General features: G+C 30.0%; 1 protein-coding gene across 1 annotated transcript; it reads right to left on the reverse strand.

Moving 5' to 3' along the window:
• Positions 1–1593: 1593 nt before the first annotated feature.
• Positions 1594–4874, reverse strand: LOC109165848 (probable inactive receptor kinase RLK902). The gene is made up of 2 exons (XM_019314807.1): positions 3287–4874; positions 1594–2493 (listed from the first exon to the last, which is right to left on the reverse strand). The coding sequence occupies exons 1-2, from the start codon at positions 4620–4622 to the stop codon at positions 1886–1888; spliced, it is 1944 nt and encodes a 647-aa protein (XP_019170352.1). The 5' UTR covers positions 4623–4874; the 3' UTR covers positions 1594–1885.
• Positions 4875–18166: the final 13292 nt, after the last annotated feature.

The following is an 18166-nucleotide window of genomic DNA, read 5'->3' on the forward strand; positions in this document are numbered from 1 at the left end:
TCACTCTCAACGAGTTTAATAGTTTAAAACCCACCCTAATCCACCACCTACTATCTCACACTCACACAAAACCAATTTATGTGGAACGGGTTCAGGTGAATACTCACAAATCTGATTGAAATTATCATCTCTAATCGTTAGAAATTTCAAAATTGGGTGAAATCTTATTTATAATTTTTTTTTTAAGTCATAATTTTGTCCTTTACTTTAGCTTCTTTTAAACACATAATTAAAATATTACTTTTAAAAGTATTCTAATAATTTTTCCCGGAGCATATCATAGCTTATACAGTTGTCCTTATCAAGAAGTCCAAGTGACAATGGGAAAATGAATAGTAAAAAAGGGTGCTGGGTGCACAAGCCCTAGGCATTTCTTTAGCAACTTCCAAGAGAGATGTACACATAAGCAACCAAGTTTCAAGAAAGGTGTGATTAGTTTAATTGGAGCATGCATGGATAAAGTAAAAAATGAATTATTGATAATAGGGAAAATGACACTTTTTCCCTCTAAGTTATATAGTTATTGTATTTTTTTTCCTGAGTTATTTATGTAAGAACATTAGTCATTTAGTCCTCTCAATTGTTCTAAAAGTGGTGATTTTCTCCCTCATATATTAAATTGACATTCCTACCTTTAAAGTAAACATTTTATTTATTTTTCTTCTCCTACAAATTATTGCTTATACGTAGGGATGACCACGGTTCGGTTCAAACTGAACCGGACACTATAGCAATCGAATTGAAAGTTTCCGATTATGATTCAAATCCAGAACCCAATATTTAGATTTCAATTTATTAAAATTATGAATAATAAAAAAATTGGATTCTAAACCGTGAACCGGCGGTTTCGGATCCAGTTCGCGATTTTGAATCGTCCTTATTTTAACATTTTATTTTTATTTTTAAAATAGTCTAAATTCGATAATAAATGTATTTTATTTTATTTTTTCAGTTCGGAACATGAACCGGCCGTTCCGGTTCGCGATTTTAATAAACTCTAAATATCAAGTTTCGATTCTAAATTGTAATTAGAATATTTCAGTTTAGTTGCAATAGTGTTTGTTCAGTTTGAACCGAATCGTGGTCATAATTTGTTGGAGAAGAAAAATAAATAAAATATTTATTTTAAGGGTAAATATGTCCATTTAACATTTCAGGGGAGAAAATAGTCATTTGAATAATTCAGGGAGGAAAAGTGCTATAAGTATATAACTCAGGGAGAAAAATGTCATTTTCTCTTGATAATATGTCAATTAGTAATGCCATTCTTAAAATATTAGTGGTGTAAATATTTATCCTTAATTTTTAAAACAGTATATATATTATCCCTCTCGTTGTATAAATATTGCAGCCCCTCAATTTTCCTTCCATACGATATGAGAAAGGAAATATATGCACCATTTTAAAAATTGAGAGACAACATTTACACCCCTAATAATTCAAATCACATTGATAATTGACATATTATAAAAGAGCATAAATTACACTTTTCCCAAAGTAAAAATGGCGAACAACACTACAAAAAACCTTTTTTCAATGGATGCCTTCCATTGACTCCAACCTCAAGCAACATTACTTACCAAACTACCCACCTTTAAAAGAAAGTGAAAAGATGAAGATAATCAAGTTCTCAACAACATACAAAGTAGGTTCTCAAAAGGCAAAAAAGCAAAAAGCTGGAGTAATAATTACAGCACCTGTTATCCACCTAACAAGAACAAATCTGGCTCCCTCAAAATCAAAATCAAAATCAAAATGCTACTGCTACAATGGAGAATCACAAAAAAAAAAAAAAAAAAAAAAAAAAAAAAGGCAATGATGGACGACATCAACCAACCAACCAACAAATAATTGCTTTTGTCAATTGTTGTTGATGATGTTCTTACTAGGTTGCAGTGACAAGTTCAGAGGGTTCCTGATGATGTCCCAAGTGTGAATGGTGTAGTTCTTCGATCCTTGTCGTGACCTCGGACATCGAGGGTCGGTTGTCAGGGTATTGAGCCACGCAATCAATGGCGAGCTGGAGGAGCTGCACCATTTCTTCCTCGACGCTCTGGTACCTAAGGAGCTCAAGGTCGAACACTTCCGAAGTCCACTCCTCCCGGACTACAGACTGAACCCATCGTGGCAGGTCAACGCCATCCTCGTTCAAGATCGCGTGGGTGGGAGCCTTCCCGGTTAGAAGCTCCAAGAGCAGCACCCCGAAACTATACACATCTGCCTTCTGGGAGACCCTGCGTGGCTCAGTTACCTCCGGTGCTCGATAGCCAATAACTCGGGTAGGAGACGACGACGGTCCAACAATAGTGGCTAGCCCAAAATCAGAGACTTGGGATTCGTACGATTTCGTTAGGAGAACGTTGGACGATTTGATATTCCCGTGAGAGACATTGGGGCCCCGAGAATGCAAGTATTCAATCCCCCGGGCAGCTCCAAGGGCAATGCCAGACCTCCGTTCCCAATTCAACGGTGTCCTGCTAGCGCCCTTGTTACCTGACCAAAAAAACACATTGGCAACCAATAAAAACACCAAAATGTACAAGGAATTGAATAGCCCATTTTCTTTAATTCTAGTTTATCAAGGTGAGATACTACATTTGTCATAACAAATAAAACATTTTCTTCCATAAACAGAACTCCAAAACTATCAAATCATCAAAACACAAACAATAAAGAGATTAAGGATGAGACAAAATGAGGTTATTAAAAAACCATTGTAATAGTCCAATCACCTGTTATTGAGCATAGTGTAACAATAGGCTAAACATAACATAGGATCATTAGAAGCAAATTTATGGGACAAGAACATAGGTTAAAAAAGAATATGGAAAATTGCATTTCTGGTCCTCCATTTATACCCACGGTACAAACTTAATCCTTGAGTTATATGCATGATCATCTTTAGTCCCTCGGAGACTATTTCTGCCACCAATATGCCCTCAAGGACTAAACCCGTCACTTAGGGCATAACTTACGGGTTAAGTATAGACCCGTATATAACTCAAGTATAAAGTTTGTATCACGGGTATAACTAGAGAACCAAAAATGCAATTTTCCCAAAAACAATATATATATATATATATATATATATATATAGGACTATGTTCATAGAAGTTTGCCTCCTACACAAATGATAAGCATTGCAACACCACAAATCTTAGCTTCACATCTAATTAAGTTCAAAATTAGAGCAAGAATTGAACTTTCTTATCTACTAATTAAAAGCATTGTTTCCAAATCAAAAGCTCAAACAAGTAAAAGAAGGAAAAAGTTGCAGGTTAATTACCATGAAGCAAAGCAGACAAGCTTCCCATAGGCAAATAGTCATGGACAAGAAGCCTTTCCTCTTTGCTATAGTAATAAGCTCTGAGAGGCACCAAATTCCCATGGCTCATACCACCAATGCTCTCCATTTTCTCTCTGAATTCCTTCTCAGAAGTGCTCACATCTTTCAATCTCTTCACAGCCACAGCAGTGCCCATCTCAAGAACAGCCTTATAAGTCGTCCCAAACGTCCCCTTCCCAAGAACTTCTGCAGAAGCTCTCAACAGATCTTCCAAGTCAAAAGCTTTCATACTGTTCCCAAAGAACAGAAGCTTCTTATCCACATTCCCACCTCCACTACCCTCTACTTCCTTCACTGCTTCCGAAGAATACCCGTTGCCTGAGTCGCCGTTTTCGCTCTGAATCATTGGCTTCTCGCCGGAGATATCCGTGTCCGGTTGCGGGAGTTTATACGTCGGGATATCTATAGCTATAGACCGAGCTTTGTTTCCGCTCCTCTTTCTACATAGCACGAAAATGGTTAGCAATAACAGGAGAAATCCCAGGATGGATCCTATGATAATTCCGGCAATGGCTCCGCCGGAAAGTCTTCTTTTCTTGTTAGATTTCCCGATTTCTATCCCGCCGGTAGCTATAGCAGCCGGAACCTTGTGTCCGGGGCATAAATGGAGAGGCCTCCCGCAGAGCGAATTTCCAGAAAACGCCTCCGCCGGCATTGTTTCGAGGCTCTTCGGCACCGTCCCATTTAAGCTGTTGAAGGAGACGTTAAACTGGTCGAGGTTTGGGAGGTGGAGCTCCGGAATGGAGCCGGAGAGGCGGTTGTTCTCGAGATAGAGCGTGCGCAAACGGGTCAAGTTGTTGAACCCGGACGGGATTTCGCCGGAGAAGTTATTGGTAGCAAGATTCACTCGTACCAAAGAGTGAAGCCCGGAGAGGAAAGCGGGCACGGGCCCAGAGAAGTGGTTCCCTTGGAGGTACAGGTTCCGAAGCTCCGTACATTTGGAGAAGTCGGAAGGGAGAGACCCAGAGAGGCTGTTGAGGCGAAGGCTGAGCGTCCGGAGGCGCGTTAAGTTGGCGAGAGTGTTGGCCGGAATTTCCCCAGAGAGAGAAGAGCCCGGGAGGCGGAGAACGGCGACCCTTTGGTTCTCGCATTTCACTCCGGGCCAGTTGCAGGGGGTGGAGTCGGTGGTGTTCCAGAGAAAAGCGCGGCCACCCACGGCGGAGCGGAAGGCCAACAGGGCAGCAAGGTCAGTGCTCAGATCTGAAGAAGCAGCAAGAGAAACAAATAGCAGTAGCAGCACCAGCACTGGTAGCTTCAAGTGAAGTTGAGTCCGCATTGTTGTTAGCTTCTTGGTTCAAAAATTGGTTTTTTTTTTTAGAAATCTTAGGGGTTCATATCAACTTTCTAAGAGCTGGGGAAGAGGTTTGAGGTCTGAAAAGGGTTTTTTGTGGGAGAGAGAGAGAGAGAGGTGAGTGACAGTCTTGCAGTGTGTTGCTGGAGAGTGAGTGACACTTGGGCAGAACGAGATGATGAACGAATAGTAATGTTTATTTTGAGATATTAGGTGGGCTTCGTTTGATTCGAATGTGTAAATTGAAAACAAAATTTGGGCAAGTTATACCATAGACGAAAGTCACCTTTCATGGTGAACTTTTTGTCCAAAAATAATATTTAAGTTATGTAGTTATTCTTAATATATTATTTGGATAACACTTGTATAAGATCGTTTCATAGGTTTTAATCTATGAGATGGATGATATCTTTAATTAATGGGTCAAATTTTTGATTAATTGGTTGAATCTTTATCTCATTAATCAAAGATTTGACCAGTCTCGCGGATATCACACAAGTTGTTTTCATAGTATTTACATTCAATTAACAAATTATGTATCTATAAATAAAATAAAGATACATAATATGTTAGCATTGTAAGTAGCTATTTTGTAGTACAAATATATATGGGTTCACTCTCCTGATTTGGATCGAGTCAAAGTGGATTCAGATTTTTCGTGGTGAGAGGAATATATCGATATATTGTACACTCGAAATGAATAATAGGTGAATGATAAATTGATTCTCAAAATAGACCTATTTGAGCTAGAAAATATGTGTGGAAAGACTTGTAAAAAACATTTGTCCACATTAAAAAAAAATTTGAGATTTGCACCACTATATATACAAGAACCTTTTAAAATAATGTTGAATTATATAATATAAAGGATCCCTCTTACGTAACAGTTGGTTATGTTACAAGATGAACTCTAGTCCATGATATAACAATGGACAAATTTCCCATCAAAATTTTTGAAAGACAATCAATCGTTATACTGTAGACTGATCTAATACATCATTATTTATTTTAATTAAAAAACAACAAAAAAAAAAAAGTTATCGTTAGTGTGAACTAATGGTGTATCATGTTACAACTATGCATATATTGTCAATAAACCTATATATTATAGTATAATTAAAATGATACTTTAATGGTGGTATAATAAATCTATTGTGTGAATAAAATTAAATTGAATAGCATACCTCATATAAATATGTAAATTGTCAAAAGAACTTAGGGCTCGTTTGGTTCGCGGAAAATATTTTAAAGGAAGTGAATTGAAATTTCATGGAAAAATAATTACTATGAAGATGAATTTCATTGTTTGGTTGGTGGAAAAAAGAATTACTGAAATTGTAAGGAATAACGAGTATAAAGACCTATATACTCCTACAAATTAATAAGAGTAATATAATTAAAAAAGAAAATAAGGGTAAAATAGGTAATCCATATCACTTTTTCTTCCCATCTCCCATGGAAAACAAAATATTTAGTCCAACCAAGGATTTTGTTTTCCTCAAATTTAAGGAATTCATTTTCCAATGGAAAATGAATTCCATGAACCAAACACTAGAAAACAACAGTTTCCTCCACTTTAAGAAAAATATTTTCCTTTGGATTTTGTTTTCTGGTGTTTGGTTCATGGAATTTATTATCCATTGAAAAATGAATTCCTCAAATTTGAGGAAAACAAAATCCTTGGTTGGACCAAGGATTTTGTTTTCCATGGAATATGGGAAGAAAAAGTAAAGTGGATTGCTTATTTTACCCTTGTTTTTTTTTTAAATTATATTACTCTTATTAATTTGTAGAAGCATATAGGTCTTTATACTCGTTATTCCTTACAATTCCAAATATAACCAAACAATAGAATTAGTATTCCCAGTAATTCTTTTTTCTACCAACCAAACAATGAAATTCATCTTTCTTGTAATTGTTTTTCCATGGAATTGCAATTCCACTTCCCTTAAAATATTTTCCGCAAACCAAATGAGCCCATAGTATAATTAAAATGATACGTTAATATTGCTATAATGAACCTATTGTATATATAAAATGAAATTAAATAGCAAAATGTATACAGATATATAAATTGTCAAATGAATGTGTTAAAAATAATACTTAAGTATTGATATAATGAACATATTAAGTGTATAAAATGAAACTGTATAACAAAAACGTAAAGTGTAATTAAAATGATATTTCAGGGTAACTATAATAAAACTAGTATATGTGGAAAATGAAACAAAAAAACCGAGCTCATACAACAGTAACAAAATTTTCTTTTGAGTTAATTCCATTTTTTGTCCTAGATTTATAGGTGGCAGTCCACTTTTAGTCCTTTTTTTTTTTAATCAAAACATCCTCATTTGGTCCTAGTATTATTGTGACTAACCCTGAGCGTCGGGTGGTTCGATTCGATTCGGATACTCGGAGGGCCAAACCGCACGGATTTCGAATTACTATTTTTTAATCCAATTTCATTTTATTAATATGTAATATCACTTCGGTTTTAGAGGATTTCGGATTAGGACGGGTCGATCGGATATTCAAATTTAACTTGAATATTTAAATTATAAAAACAAAATTAAATAATTGACCAAAATGCTTATAAAAATTAAGAAAGCTTAAAAAATTTACAAAAACAAATAGTGCACAAACTACCCGTAAACTGTATAAGTGTAAAACTACTACTTGGACTCAAAAGGGCAAAGGCAATTATGAATTAGCCAATTATACAAAATTTAAAGTAGCAATTTACAAAAGACACTACAGCAAGCACCATTGCACCAATGTACAATACAACAAATTTAGAACTTGGCAATCTGCATCCAACATGCGAACTGATCCATCATCCATTTGTTCAGAACTTTAGATTTCAATTTCCATCCTAGACTCCTAGTTCCTACTAGCTACAGCCTATTGTTCTTCTTCTTCCTGTCAAAACTCAAAACTTAAGAACAATTAGCAAAAACAAAATAAGCAATAAAAATATAAAAGGTAGAAAATAATTAAACATTGGCTCAGTAAGCTTTTTGTCCATATCAAAGTTATGATTAAGGACAAATTGCTACAACATCCCCATGAGGATAGAGTAACATACCAGCTTAATCCCTTATTTCAGATCATTGGTGGAAGTTTTCATCATCGCCATAAATAGTTACATACATAATAATAGTTAAATACATTACCAGCAGTACAGCACCCTTGGGTCCAATTTAGCCACTTAGAAACTAACAAACTTACCAACTTACAGTTACACCACTGTCCAGTGCACCAAGGTCCAAGGTCACAAGGGAAGCAACTAACAAGTTACCAAGCCTCATTATGACAACTAGGCAGCAACTAATTAGTTACCAAGCCTCATGAGTCATGACTCATAGACAAATGACAATAATACAATATACAGATTACATTAATACAAGAATATAAAGTATAAAGCATAAAGTATAACATTACAAGAATCGTAGGAAGTGTAGGACCACCAATCCTCCCAGCTCCACTGCCACCATCAGCACCAAATTCTGTAAAATAAAAGAGAGTATATTGTCCATGTTAAAATTACAAGGACAAGTTAAAACTTAAAAGTAAATAGAAATTTCAGGAATGTTAAGTGTTAGTGTGTTACCTTGTTCAAATCTCTCCAATTCCTCCAGATTTTCCTCGATTGATATAGGGGTCTTTGGCAGTCTAAGTCAATCCTTAGTACAAACCAGAGCTTCCACAATTTTAGGAGTTAAAGAACTCCTAAAAGGATCTAAAACCCTCCCTGATGTACTGAAGGCAGATTCTAAGACAACAGTGGATATTGGTATAGCTAAGACATCCCTAGCTACTTTTGAAAGGATAAGAAATCTTTCAGCATTCAGCTTCCACCATCTAAGTATGCCAAAAGAAGATTCCTCTTCAACTATTGCCTCATCAAAGTAAATTTCCAAATCAGTTTTTTTTCCCCACTCTCCATTCTTTGTTTCTTAATCTAGGACTTTAACAAATGTTAGAGGCCTCCCAACTGTAGACTGTGAAGAATCAATAGAAAGAATGACAGAAGTAGTAGGGACAACAATAAGACTACTAGAGGGAGTTGAGACAGCATAGTCATCAAACAACTCTGTCAAAGCTGCAACCACTTTCTCATAGTAGGTATTACTTTTTTCTTCACCATACATGTGTAAGTTCTGTGTTGGCATGTACTCTAATTTGTCCCTAGGGTCTAGAATGTTTGCAAAGAATATCATCAAGTTCATCTTATTTATCCCCCCAAGATTTTTCAAATTTAACCTTCATATTTTCCCCTATCAATTTCACAGAACCACCAGCTTCCACCATTCCATCCAATAAGCAATATAAATCAGAAATTTTTTTTAAAAAAATGTTAAATGTGACATATAAAAAATCTGAAATTCTTATTGTCATATCATAAAAAAACTTCAAGAGCTTCACCAAACTCTTCACAGACTACCAATCAAGAAAGTTTGGAACAGAATCACCCAAATATGACTTGAAGGAAGAATCACTTTCTTCAAGTACATCAAACACTTTCTCATAAAATACCCCATATTGTAACATAAGATATGTAGAGTTCCATCTGGTTGGAACATCTAGACACAATGAAAATTTCTTTTTAATCACAAGTCATTCAAACAAGTCCCTAAATTTCTTAAGTCTAGCAGGTGAACTTCTCACATATCTTACAGCCTCCCTAACCTTCTTCACCGAATCATCACATTGTTTCCGCCCATCTTGCACAACCAAGTTCAGAATATGGGCAATGCATCTCATGTGAATATACTTGCCCTTCACAGTAAATGTTCCCCAAGACATCAATTTCTTTTTAAAAAAAACCTAGGACAGTGTCGTCTGATGAGGCATTGTCTACTATAATAGGGTAGACATTCCTAATACCTCAATCAATCAAACAATAGAGCCTTCAAAACGGACTTTGCTCGCCGGTCCAGTCTGCCCCGCCCCTACTTAGGTAGGGGGTGGGTTTCGAAAATACAAGCCCACTAAAGAGCGGGCTTTTTTTTTTGCCCGCCCCGCTTAGGCCCGCGGGCTTGGCGGGCCTTGGGCTGCCTGCCATTATTTTATTTTATTTTTTATATAAAATATATTAGAGATAAGAGAATTAATCTCATTTACATTTAGACATTTAGTGAGACACTCAGCAGTCACGCAACGCAGTCACCACACAACACAAACGGCAAACCCTAGATCGCAGTTTCGCTCTAGAACTTTGTATATCTTGTATATATAATACTGAAGGATAATTAATAAAAGATTGATTATTCTCCCTCCTATTTTCTCTGGTCTTACTTTACTCTGTTACATTCTTGAGATGTAAATGATACGTTGTTTATCACCAAGGATACATCCAGTTTCGATCACAACATCTAGAACAATATATTTTTGTTTGTATTTTTCTTATGTAGTATCCAATAAATAAACGATTTGCATATGGAATTATGTTTCATATGACTTTATGAAAAAGCTATTTCAACAATGTCATAATTTAGTATCCCAAAACATGGAGTGTAAACAACGTTCCTTATACGATTGCCTTAACTATAACTACAATATTTTTCAAATATTTCTATCAATTTTTATTTTTTATTTTTTGTTCCGATTCATAACTATTAACGTTAGGCACTTATGCACACATACACCTTTGCATTATGTTTATTTATATACTATAAATATTGACTTTAATCATTTTGGTAATCTTGAAAGTAACAATTTGATGATTTTGGATCAAAACTATGTGATTTACACTATTTGTAAAGATGGTCTAATCTTTTGAGGGTTTGTGTGTGAAAGAGTGAATAGAGTAGTATGAACTATGATTAAAGCGATTAGAATAGTCCGAAATTATAATAATAAAAATTTTAATTTCGGTTTAATTTAATATGAATTGTACGAGTGGAGCAATTTAGCAATTACAATTTTACTGACATCGATCATTCTAACTAATCCAACATCACTACTCTCCCGAAAGAAACCCAAGTCAACAAACTTATTTTTGGATTTTTTAAAGCTTAATCATTAATTATATTTATTTTTCAAAGTAAAATTGTTGGCATGCAGCTAATTAATTTTTCCCCTTTTAATCATGGACTATTGTAGTATTCTTATATTTAGTCCTAATTACTTTTTTTAATTTTATCTCATTATATCATTGTTTTTCATTTGTTTACCACAATTAGTCCCCTTTAAAATTTTGTCATTCTACATCTAATAAATATGCTAACATGTAATTTTATTATTTCAACCTTCTTGTCTCAATAGGTAATTTTTCTTGCTCTCTCATAATTTTTTTAATTGAATGATTGAGTTACATGTTAGTCCTATTTATTAAATAGCAGAATGATATAATTGAAATGTAAATGGATAATTAATTGTGACAAATAAATGAAAGTCAAATGGTATAGTTAAGCAATAGTCAAAACTAAAAGAGAAATTTACACTTCTACCCAAGTTAATTTCATAATTTTGCTTCCTTCATCTATTTAGAAGTTGTTTGCAAAAGGTTGAATCCTCAGCTCCAAGGGCCCCCACACCCCGTCTTGACAAAATAGCTGAGAGGATGTAAATCATAGTAATTCAATTGAACCATAAATACTAGACATTTGCTTACTGTGTACAAGAAGCCCTTTGGAATGTATTTCATCCACAATTGGAATGTATTATTTCACCTCTAAGCATCTTTTAATAATTTTTCTTCAATAATAGAAATTAACAAGATTATGAGTAAAAAAGAAAAGGATTATGAGTATCACACTTGACGAAAAATTACTCTTTAATTTTGCATGGACGATTGATGGCACGATAGTGATAACCACAACTTTAATGGTGACATAATTGTCATTGCTCCACTTTGTAAATGTGATACTCTTCACTTTTGACATCCAAATTCAAACATCAAAACTTTTGCTTTGTTTTTTTTTTTTTTTTTTTTCCTATTGGGAAGTTGAAAAAAAAAATTAGGAAGAAATCATTTGTAAAAAGAATTATGAGAAAAGAAAAAATAGGATATTAATATCATATTCCCAAGTTAATTTTACTCGTCTTTATTCGAATAAGATATTAATATTAGACTCTCAAGTTAATTTTACTCGTCTTTATTTAATTTCACATGTTTTACGATATGTGAATATTATTGCAGATTTTTTAACTAGTTTTGCTTGTACTTTATCCTCTTATGTTAGAGCAACCATATCACCTTCAAAATTTTCACATTTTTTCGAAAAAAAAAAGGTGTGACTGTCACTCCATGCCACTTAACTACATACAAGGTCTTTAGCATGCATTGTGGTTTTTTTTTTTTCTTTAAGAAAAGTATTACAGTCACTAACGAAAGTGTTATCCACATCCTTATAATACTCGATTATTTTTAAAAGTAAATTTTATTATTATCCATAATTTTTTTTAAAAGCAGGGCCTCACCTTGCCGATGGCTTGCTAATCAATCACTATTATATGGACCAATTGTGTGGAGCATAAATAAAAAGTACATTTTTAATATACTAAGGGTACATTAGTTATATACGTAAGGTCATTTTTTAAAAGTACATTTTTCATATACTAAGGATACATTATTTTATATAATGTAACTTTAATATAAAAATAATGTACTTTTAGTACAAAAATAATATACTTTTAATATATTAAAAATGTACCTGATATTCATGGTCCACATAATAATTTGGCCTTGCTAATTTGATAAGGTGGAATATTCTTTTGTTAAGCTTTTTTCCCGCTTTGTCTAACTTGTGAGGATCGCAATCCACATAAGTTTAAATAATAATAATAATAATAATAATAATAATAACACATTAACATGGTAAATATCATGTCGGATTGAAAGAAATCATTTTTTCTATACTAGTATTTGCTCCCGTGCGTTGCACGGAATGAATTTGTTATAATATTTTAAAAATATTTAGATCGATATACAATTGTATAAATTATAACATCGAATATTATAAAATATAATTGAAGAATTGAGTTGCACCGATTATGTTTTCTGATGTTATCAATACTTGAATTCGAGTAAATAATTGTCCAATTAATAGTTAACGTGTAGATATACGCATTCGGTGCTGCAACTTTAGAGATTTTATATATCAGTGTTTATAATTTGTATTAATTGGACTAATTAGCTCGTTGTCTAGCAACTCAGTTATAGAAATTATTTATACGGAAGATATATTTTCTATGTAGATATATAGCAATTTTGTCATCTTTGTATATAAAAAACCATAATATCAATAACTTGAATTATACATTATTGAAAATCTCTTTGTAGACAACATTGGTAATAATAACGGAATTTTATCCATCCTCGTCTAGAGTTAAAACCATCAGACCATCAGGATGGATGACTTGGGAAAAATTCACATACAATAAACTGTGATTAAAGACGAGTTGTTTTAGTAATAACTCAACGTGAGTTAGTGTTTGACCCTGACTTTTGTTGATAGTCATGGCATATGCGAGCATCAACGTGAATTGTTTTCGTTAGAACTTGAATGGCAATCTCGTATCAGAAGGGCGAAAGACATTTTAATTGAAGATTTTACTTTTATTAATAGTATAAATATAGATTGGTGTAAATAATAATTAATAAATTATTATTTTCTTATAAAATTACATATAATTTCAAATGAATTTTCTCATTTATTACGCAGAATTTGTTTCCATTATTCTCACAATTATAATGGTTTAATTATTCTCAGCATTTGATAACCATCATCCATTTTTAAGTACACATTGACTTCAATGTGTGATAAAAATTCATTAGATATTAGTTAATTTTCATATAAAATTTTGTTACCAATTAAGCTTTATTAAATTTTTTTTACCAATTAATTAATATTCATATTCATTTGGGCGGGAATGTTGAAGATGATAATTTTACTTTTATTAATAGTATAAATTGGTATAAATAATAATTAATAAATTATTATTTGTTTATAAAATTACGCAGAATTTCAAACGAATTTTCTCATTTGTTACGTAGAATTTGTATCCATTATTTTTATAATTATAATAATTTAATTATTCTCATAATTTGGTAACCATTTTTCATTTTTATATACATATTGACTTTAATCTGTGGTAACAATTCATTAGATATTAGTTAATTTTCATATAAAATTTTGTTACCAATTAAGCTTTATTATTTTTTACTAATTAATTAATATTCATATTAATTTGGGTTGGGATGTTGTAAAGGAGGATTTTACTTTTATTAAAGTCATTTCACTAAGAACTTGGAGGGTGTGGTTGAGTGGAAGGGACGCATCCATCCTTATTAACCAAAGGCAAGGATTTGATCATTGCCTTTGGGAATTGAGCAACTTTAAATCTCCAGGCCAGCCCTTTTACCCAAAAGATGGGCATTAGTCACTTTATCTAATCATATTATATTAATTTCATTTTAAAATCATTGGTTCACATATTTGATTTATTTATTTTTTCTTTAATTATTCTCGTTGTAAACATAAATGATATTGCAATAATTAATTTATAATATTTATCAAATTGTATTTTTTTAATGTAAAATTTTCTCATGTTTAGGGATTAAAAATATTTTAAAATTATTTTTTATTAGTAAGTATTTTTATTTCTAAAATATTTTCCAGCAACCCAAACACTCCCTTAGTCTCTAATAAAAAAACTGAAGAATAAAAGTTATTTCATTAAGAAAATTAAAACTAATTAAAGTAAATATAATCATGCTATATTTATTTGTAACTGTATATTAATTTCATTTTGAAATCATTGGTTCACATCTTTGAATTATTTATTTTTTTTCTTTAACTATTATAAACAAAAATTATGATATTTATCAAATTGTATTTATATAACATTTACACATGTTATGAGGTGTTAAAAAATATTTCAAATTATTTTTTATTAGCATGTATTTTTATTTTAAAATATTTTCCAGCAGGATAAACACTCCCTTAGGCTCCCATAAAAAAAAAAAAAAAAAAACTGATAAAGAAAAGTCATTTCATTAAGAAAATTAAAACTAATTAAAGTAAATCTAATCATGCTATATTTATTTGTAATTGTATATTAATTTTATTTTGAAATCATTGGTTCACATTTTTGAATTATTTATTTTTTTCTTTAACTATTATAAACACAAAATTTGATATTTACCAAATTGTATTTTTAAAAATATATAACATTTACACATGTTATGAGGGGTTAAAAAATATTTTAAATTATTTTTTATGTGTATGTATTTTTATTTTAAAATATTTTTCAACAATCCAAACACTCCCTTAGCCTCCCATAAAAAAAAACTGACAAAGAAATGTCATTTCATTAAGGAAATTAAAATTAATTAAAGTAAATCTAATCATGCTATATTTATTTGTAACTGTATATTAATTTTATTTTGAAATCATTGGTTCACATATTTGAATTTGTTTTTAATTATTATAATTTATAAACAGAAATGATATTGTACTAATTAATTTATGATATTTATCAAATTGTATTGTTTAAAAAATATAAGATTTACAAATGGTATGAGGGGTTACAAAATATTTTAAAATTATTTTTTATTAGTAAGTATTTAAAAAAAATAAAAATTCCACCAACTCAACACTCCCTTAGCCTCCCATAAACAACTGATAAAGAAAAGTCATATCATTAAGGAAATTAAAACTAATTAAAGTAAATGTAATCATGCTATATTTATTTGTAACTATATATTAATTTCATTTTGAAATTATTGGTTCACATATTTGAATTATTTATTTTTTTCTTTAATTATTATAAACATAAATGATATTGTATTAATTAATTTATGATATTTATCAAATTGTATTTTTTAAAATATAGTGTTTTACTCGAGAATTTTTTTTGTTATTATGAATTTAAAATTGAATTAGAAAAATAAAAAGATTTTAAAATGTACAATATAATAATATAGTTGGACTTTTATATATTTGGTCAAGTATCTATTTTCATAACATACAAAATTAAAATTAAATTGATTTATTACAAATTGTATTTCATATATATTATAATTTCAAAAATATTAATAATAATAACTAAGAAAATTGTACTTAGAAATCAATAAAAATGTAAATTCTAAATTTTGTATGAATAAATATAAACTCTAATCGGACACATATCCTTATATGATTGAATAATACATTGTATATACACATAATATTTATTAATATGTATATATAAAAATTCTATAATATAATTTCATTCATTATAATTTGTATTAATAGATTTATATTTAAAAATTTAAAAAGCTGTGTTATATTTTCAGTAAAATATAAACATATTCATTCGTTTTTTCTTAATATTTCATTTCCTTTTGAGTATATTCATTTCTTTTTTTTTTCCTTCATAAAAAAAATTAATATTTATTTCTATTCATTTTTCCTAATAATTGTCGATTAATTGGCCTGATTTTCATGTCGATTAGGATATTAATAACGAATTTCTGTTTGAAATATTCATTTCCTTTCTGATTAAAAAATAATATAATTATAAAAATATAATTACTGATTATATTTCTAATAAAATATTAATATATTCATTTCATTTTTCCTTCATAAATAATTAATATAAGTATAATAATTATAATCATATAATTACTGATTATATTTTAAATGAAATATGAGTATATTCATTTCCTTTTTCACTCATAGAAAGAGTTAATATTCATTTCCATTTCTTTTTCCTTCATAATTTTTTCCTAATATTTCATGTGGTGGTTACTAATTTTTTCGTAGGGAAAACGGTGTTATATTTCCAATAAATTTTTAATATTAAATCTTTTTTTCATTTGGCCTGATTCCTGTGTCTATTAGTAACAAAATATTAATAATAGATTCTCGTGTGTAAAATTCATTTTTTCTGTTGATATTCATTTCCTTTTTCCTTCATAAATAATTAATATAATTATAATAATATAATTACTGATTATATTTTAAGTGAAATATGGATATATTCATTTCCTTTTTCATTCATAGAAAGAGTTAATATTTGTTTCCATTTCTTTTTCCTTCATAATTTTTTCCTAATATTTCATTTGGTGGTTACTAATTTTTTTTGTAGGGAAAATTGTGTTATATTTCCAATAAATTTTTAATATTAAATCCTTTTTTCATTTGGAATGATTCCCATGCCTATTAGTAACATAATATTAATAATAGATTTTCGTGTGTAAAATTCATTCCTAATTCTGGTCATAAAAACAATGTGATACGTTTGTAATATTCATTTTCAATCACAAAAATAATTTGGTATGTGTTTAATAATCATTTCCTTTTTTCTTTATCCTAATTTTCTGTGTAGCAAATTTGTTATTTACTTATTAAGCACCTTTTTTTTTTTTTAATTCGAGTCCATTTTTAATATTAATTTGTTTTTTCTTTTGGTCTGATTTCTGTGCCAAAAGCTGTGTTATATTCTTAGTGAAATATAAACATATTCATTCGTTTTTCTTCATATTTCATCTCCTTTTGAATATATTTATTTCTTTTTTTTTTTCCTTCATAAAAAGAATTAATATTGATTTTTATTCATTTTTCTTAATAATTGTCGATTAATTGGCCTGATTTTCATGTCGATTAGTAACATGATATTAATAACAGATTTCTTTGTGAAATATTCATTTCCTTTCTCATTCATAAAATGAATTGATATTCATTTCCACATAATTAAAAAGTAATATAATTATAAAAATATAATTACTGATTATATTTCCAGTAAACTATTAATATATTCATTTCATTTTTCCTTCATAAATAATTAATATAATTATAATAACTATAATCATATAATTACTAATTATATTTTAAGTGAAATATGAATATATTCATTTCCTTTTTCACTCATAGAAAGAGTTAATATTCATTTTCATTTCTTTTTTACTCATAATTTTTTTCTAATATTTCACATGGTGGTTACTAATTTTTTCATAAAGAAAACGGTGTTATATTTTCAATAAATTTTTAATATTAAATCTTTTTTTTTTCATTTGGCCTAATTCCTGTGTCTATTAGTAACAGAATATTAATAATAGATGTTCGTGTCTAAATTTTATTCTTTTCCTTTCATATTCATTTCCTTTTTTCTTCATAAATAATTAATATAATTGTAATAATATAATTACTGATTATATTTTAAGTGAAATATGGATATATTCATTTCTTTTTTTCATTCATAGAAAGAGTTAATATTTGTTTCCATTTCTTTTTTCTTCATAATTTTTTCCTAATATTTCATTTGGTGGTTACTAATTTTTTTTTTTTTTTGTAGAGAAAACTGTGTTATATTTCCAATAAATTTTTAATATTAAATCCTTTTTTTCATTTGGCATGATTCCCATGCCTATTAGTATAACAGAATATTATTAATAGATTATCGTGTGTAAAATTCATTCTTATTTCTGGTCATAAAAACAATCTGGTACGTTTGTAATATTCATTTTCAATCATAAAAACAATCTGGTACAATGTTTAATAATCATTTTCTTTTTCCTTTACCCAAATTTTCTGTCTAGC

The sequence above is a fragment of the Ipomoea nil genome, unplaced genomic scaffold (genome assembly GCF_001879475.1).
Source record: "Ipomoea nil cultivar Tokyo-kokei standard unplaced genomic scaffold, Asagao_1.1 scaffold3069, whole genome shotgun sequence".
In the NCBI taxonomy this organism is placed as follows: domain Eukaryota; kingdom Viridiplantae; phylum Streptophyta; class Magnoliopsida; order Solanales; family Convolvulaceae; genus Ipomoea; species Ipomoea nil.

Excerpts from the sequence above, each read along its gene's own strand:
- LOC109165848 (XM_019314807.1), bottom strand. The coding sequence starts at position 4,622 with ATGCGGACTCAACTTCACTTGAAGCTACCAGTGCTGGTGCTGCTACTG. Across the intron at positions 2,494-3,286 it reads CTTGTCTGCTTTGCTTCATG|GTAACAAGGGCGCTAGCAGG; the intron begins GTAATTAACCTG and ends TTTTTTGGTCAG.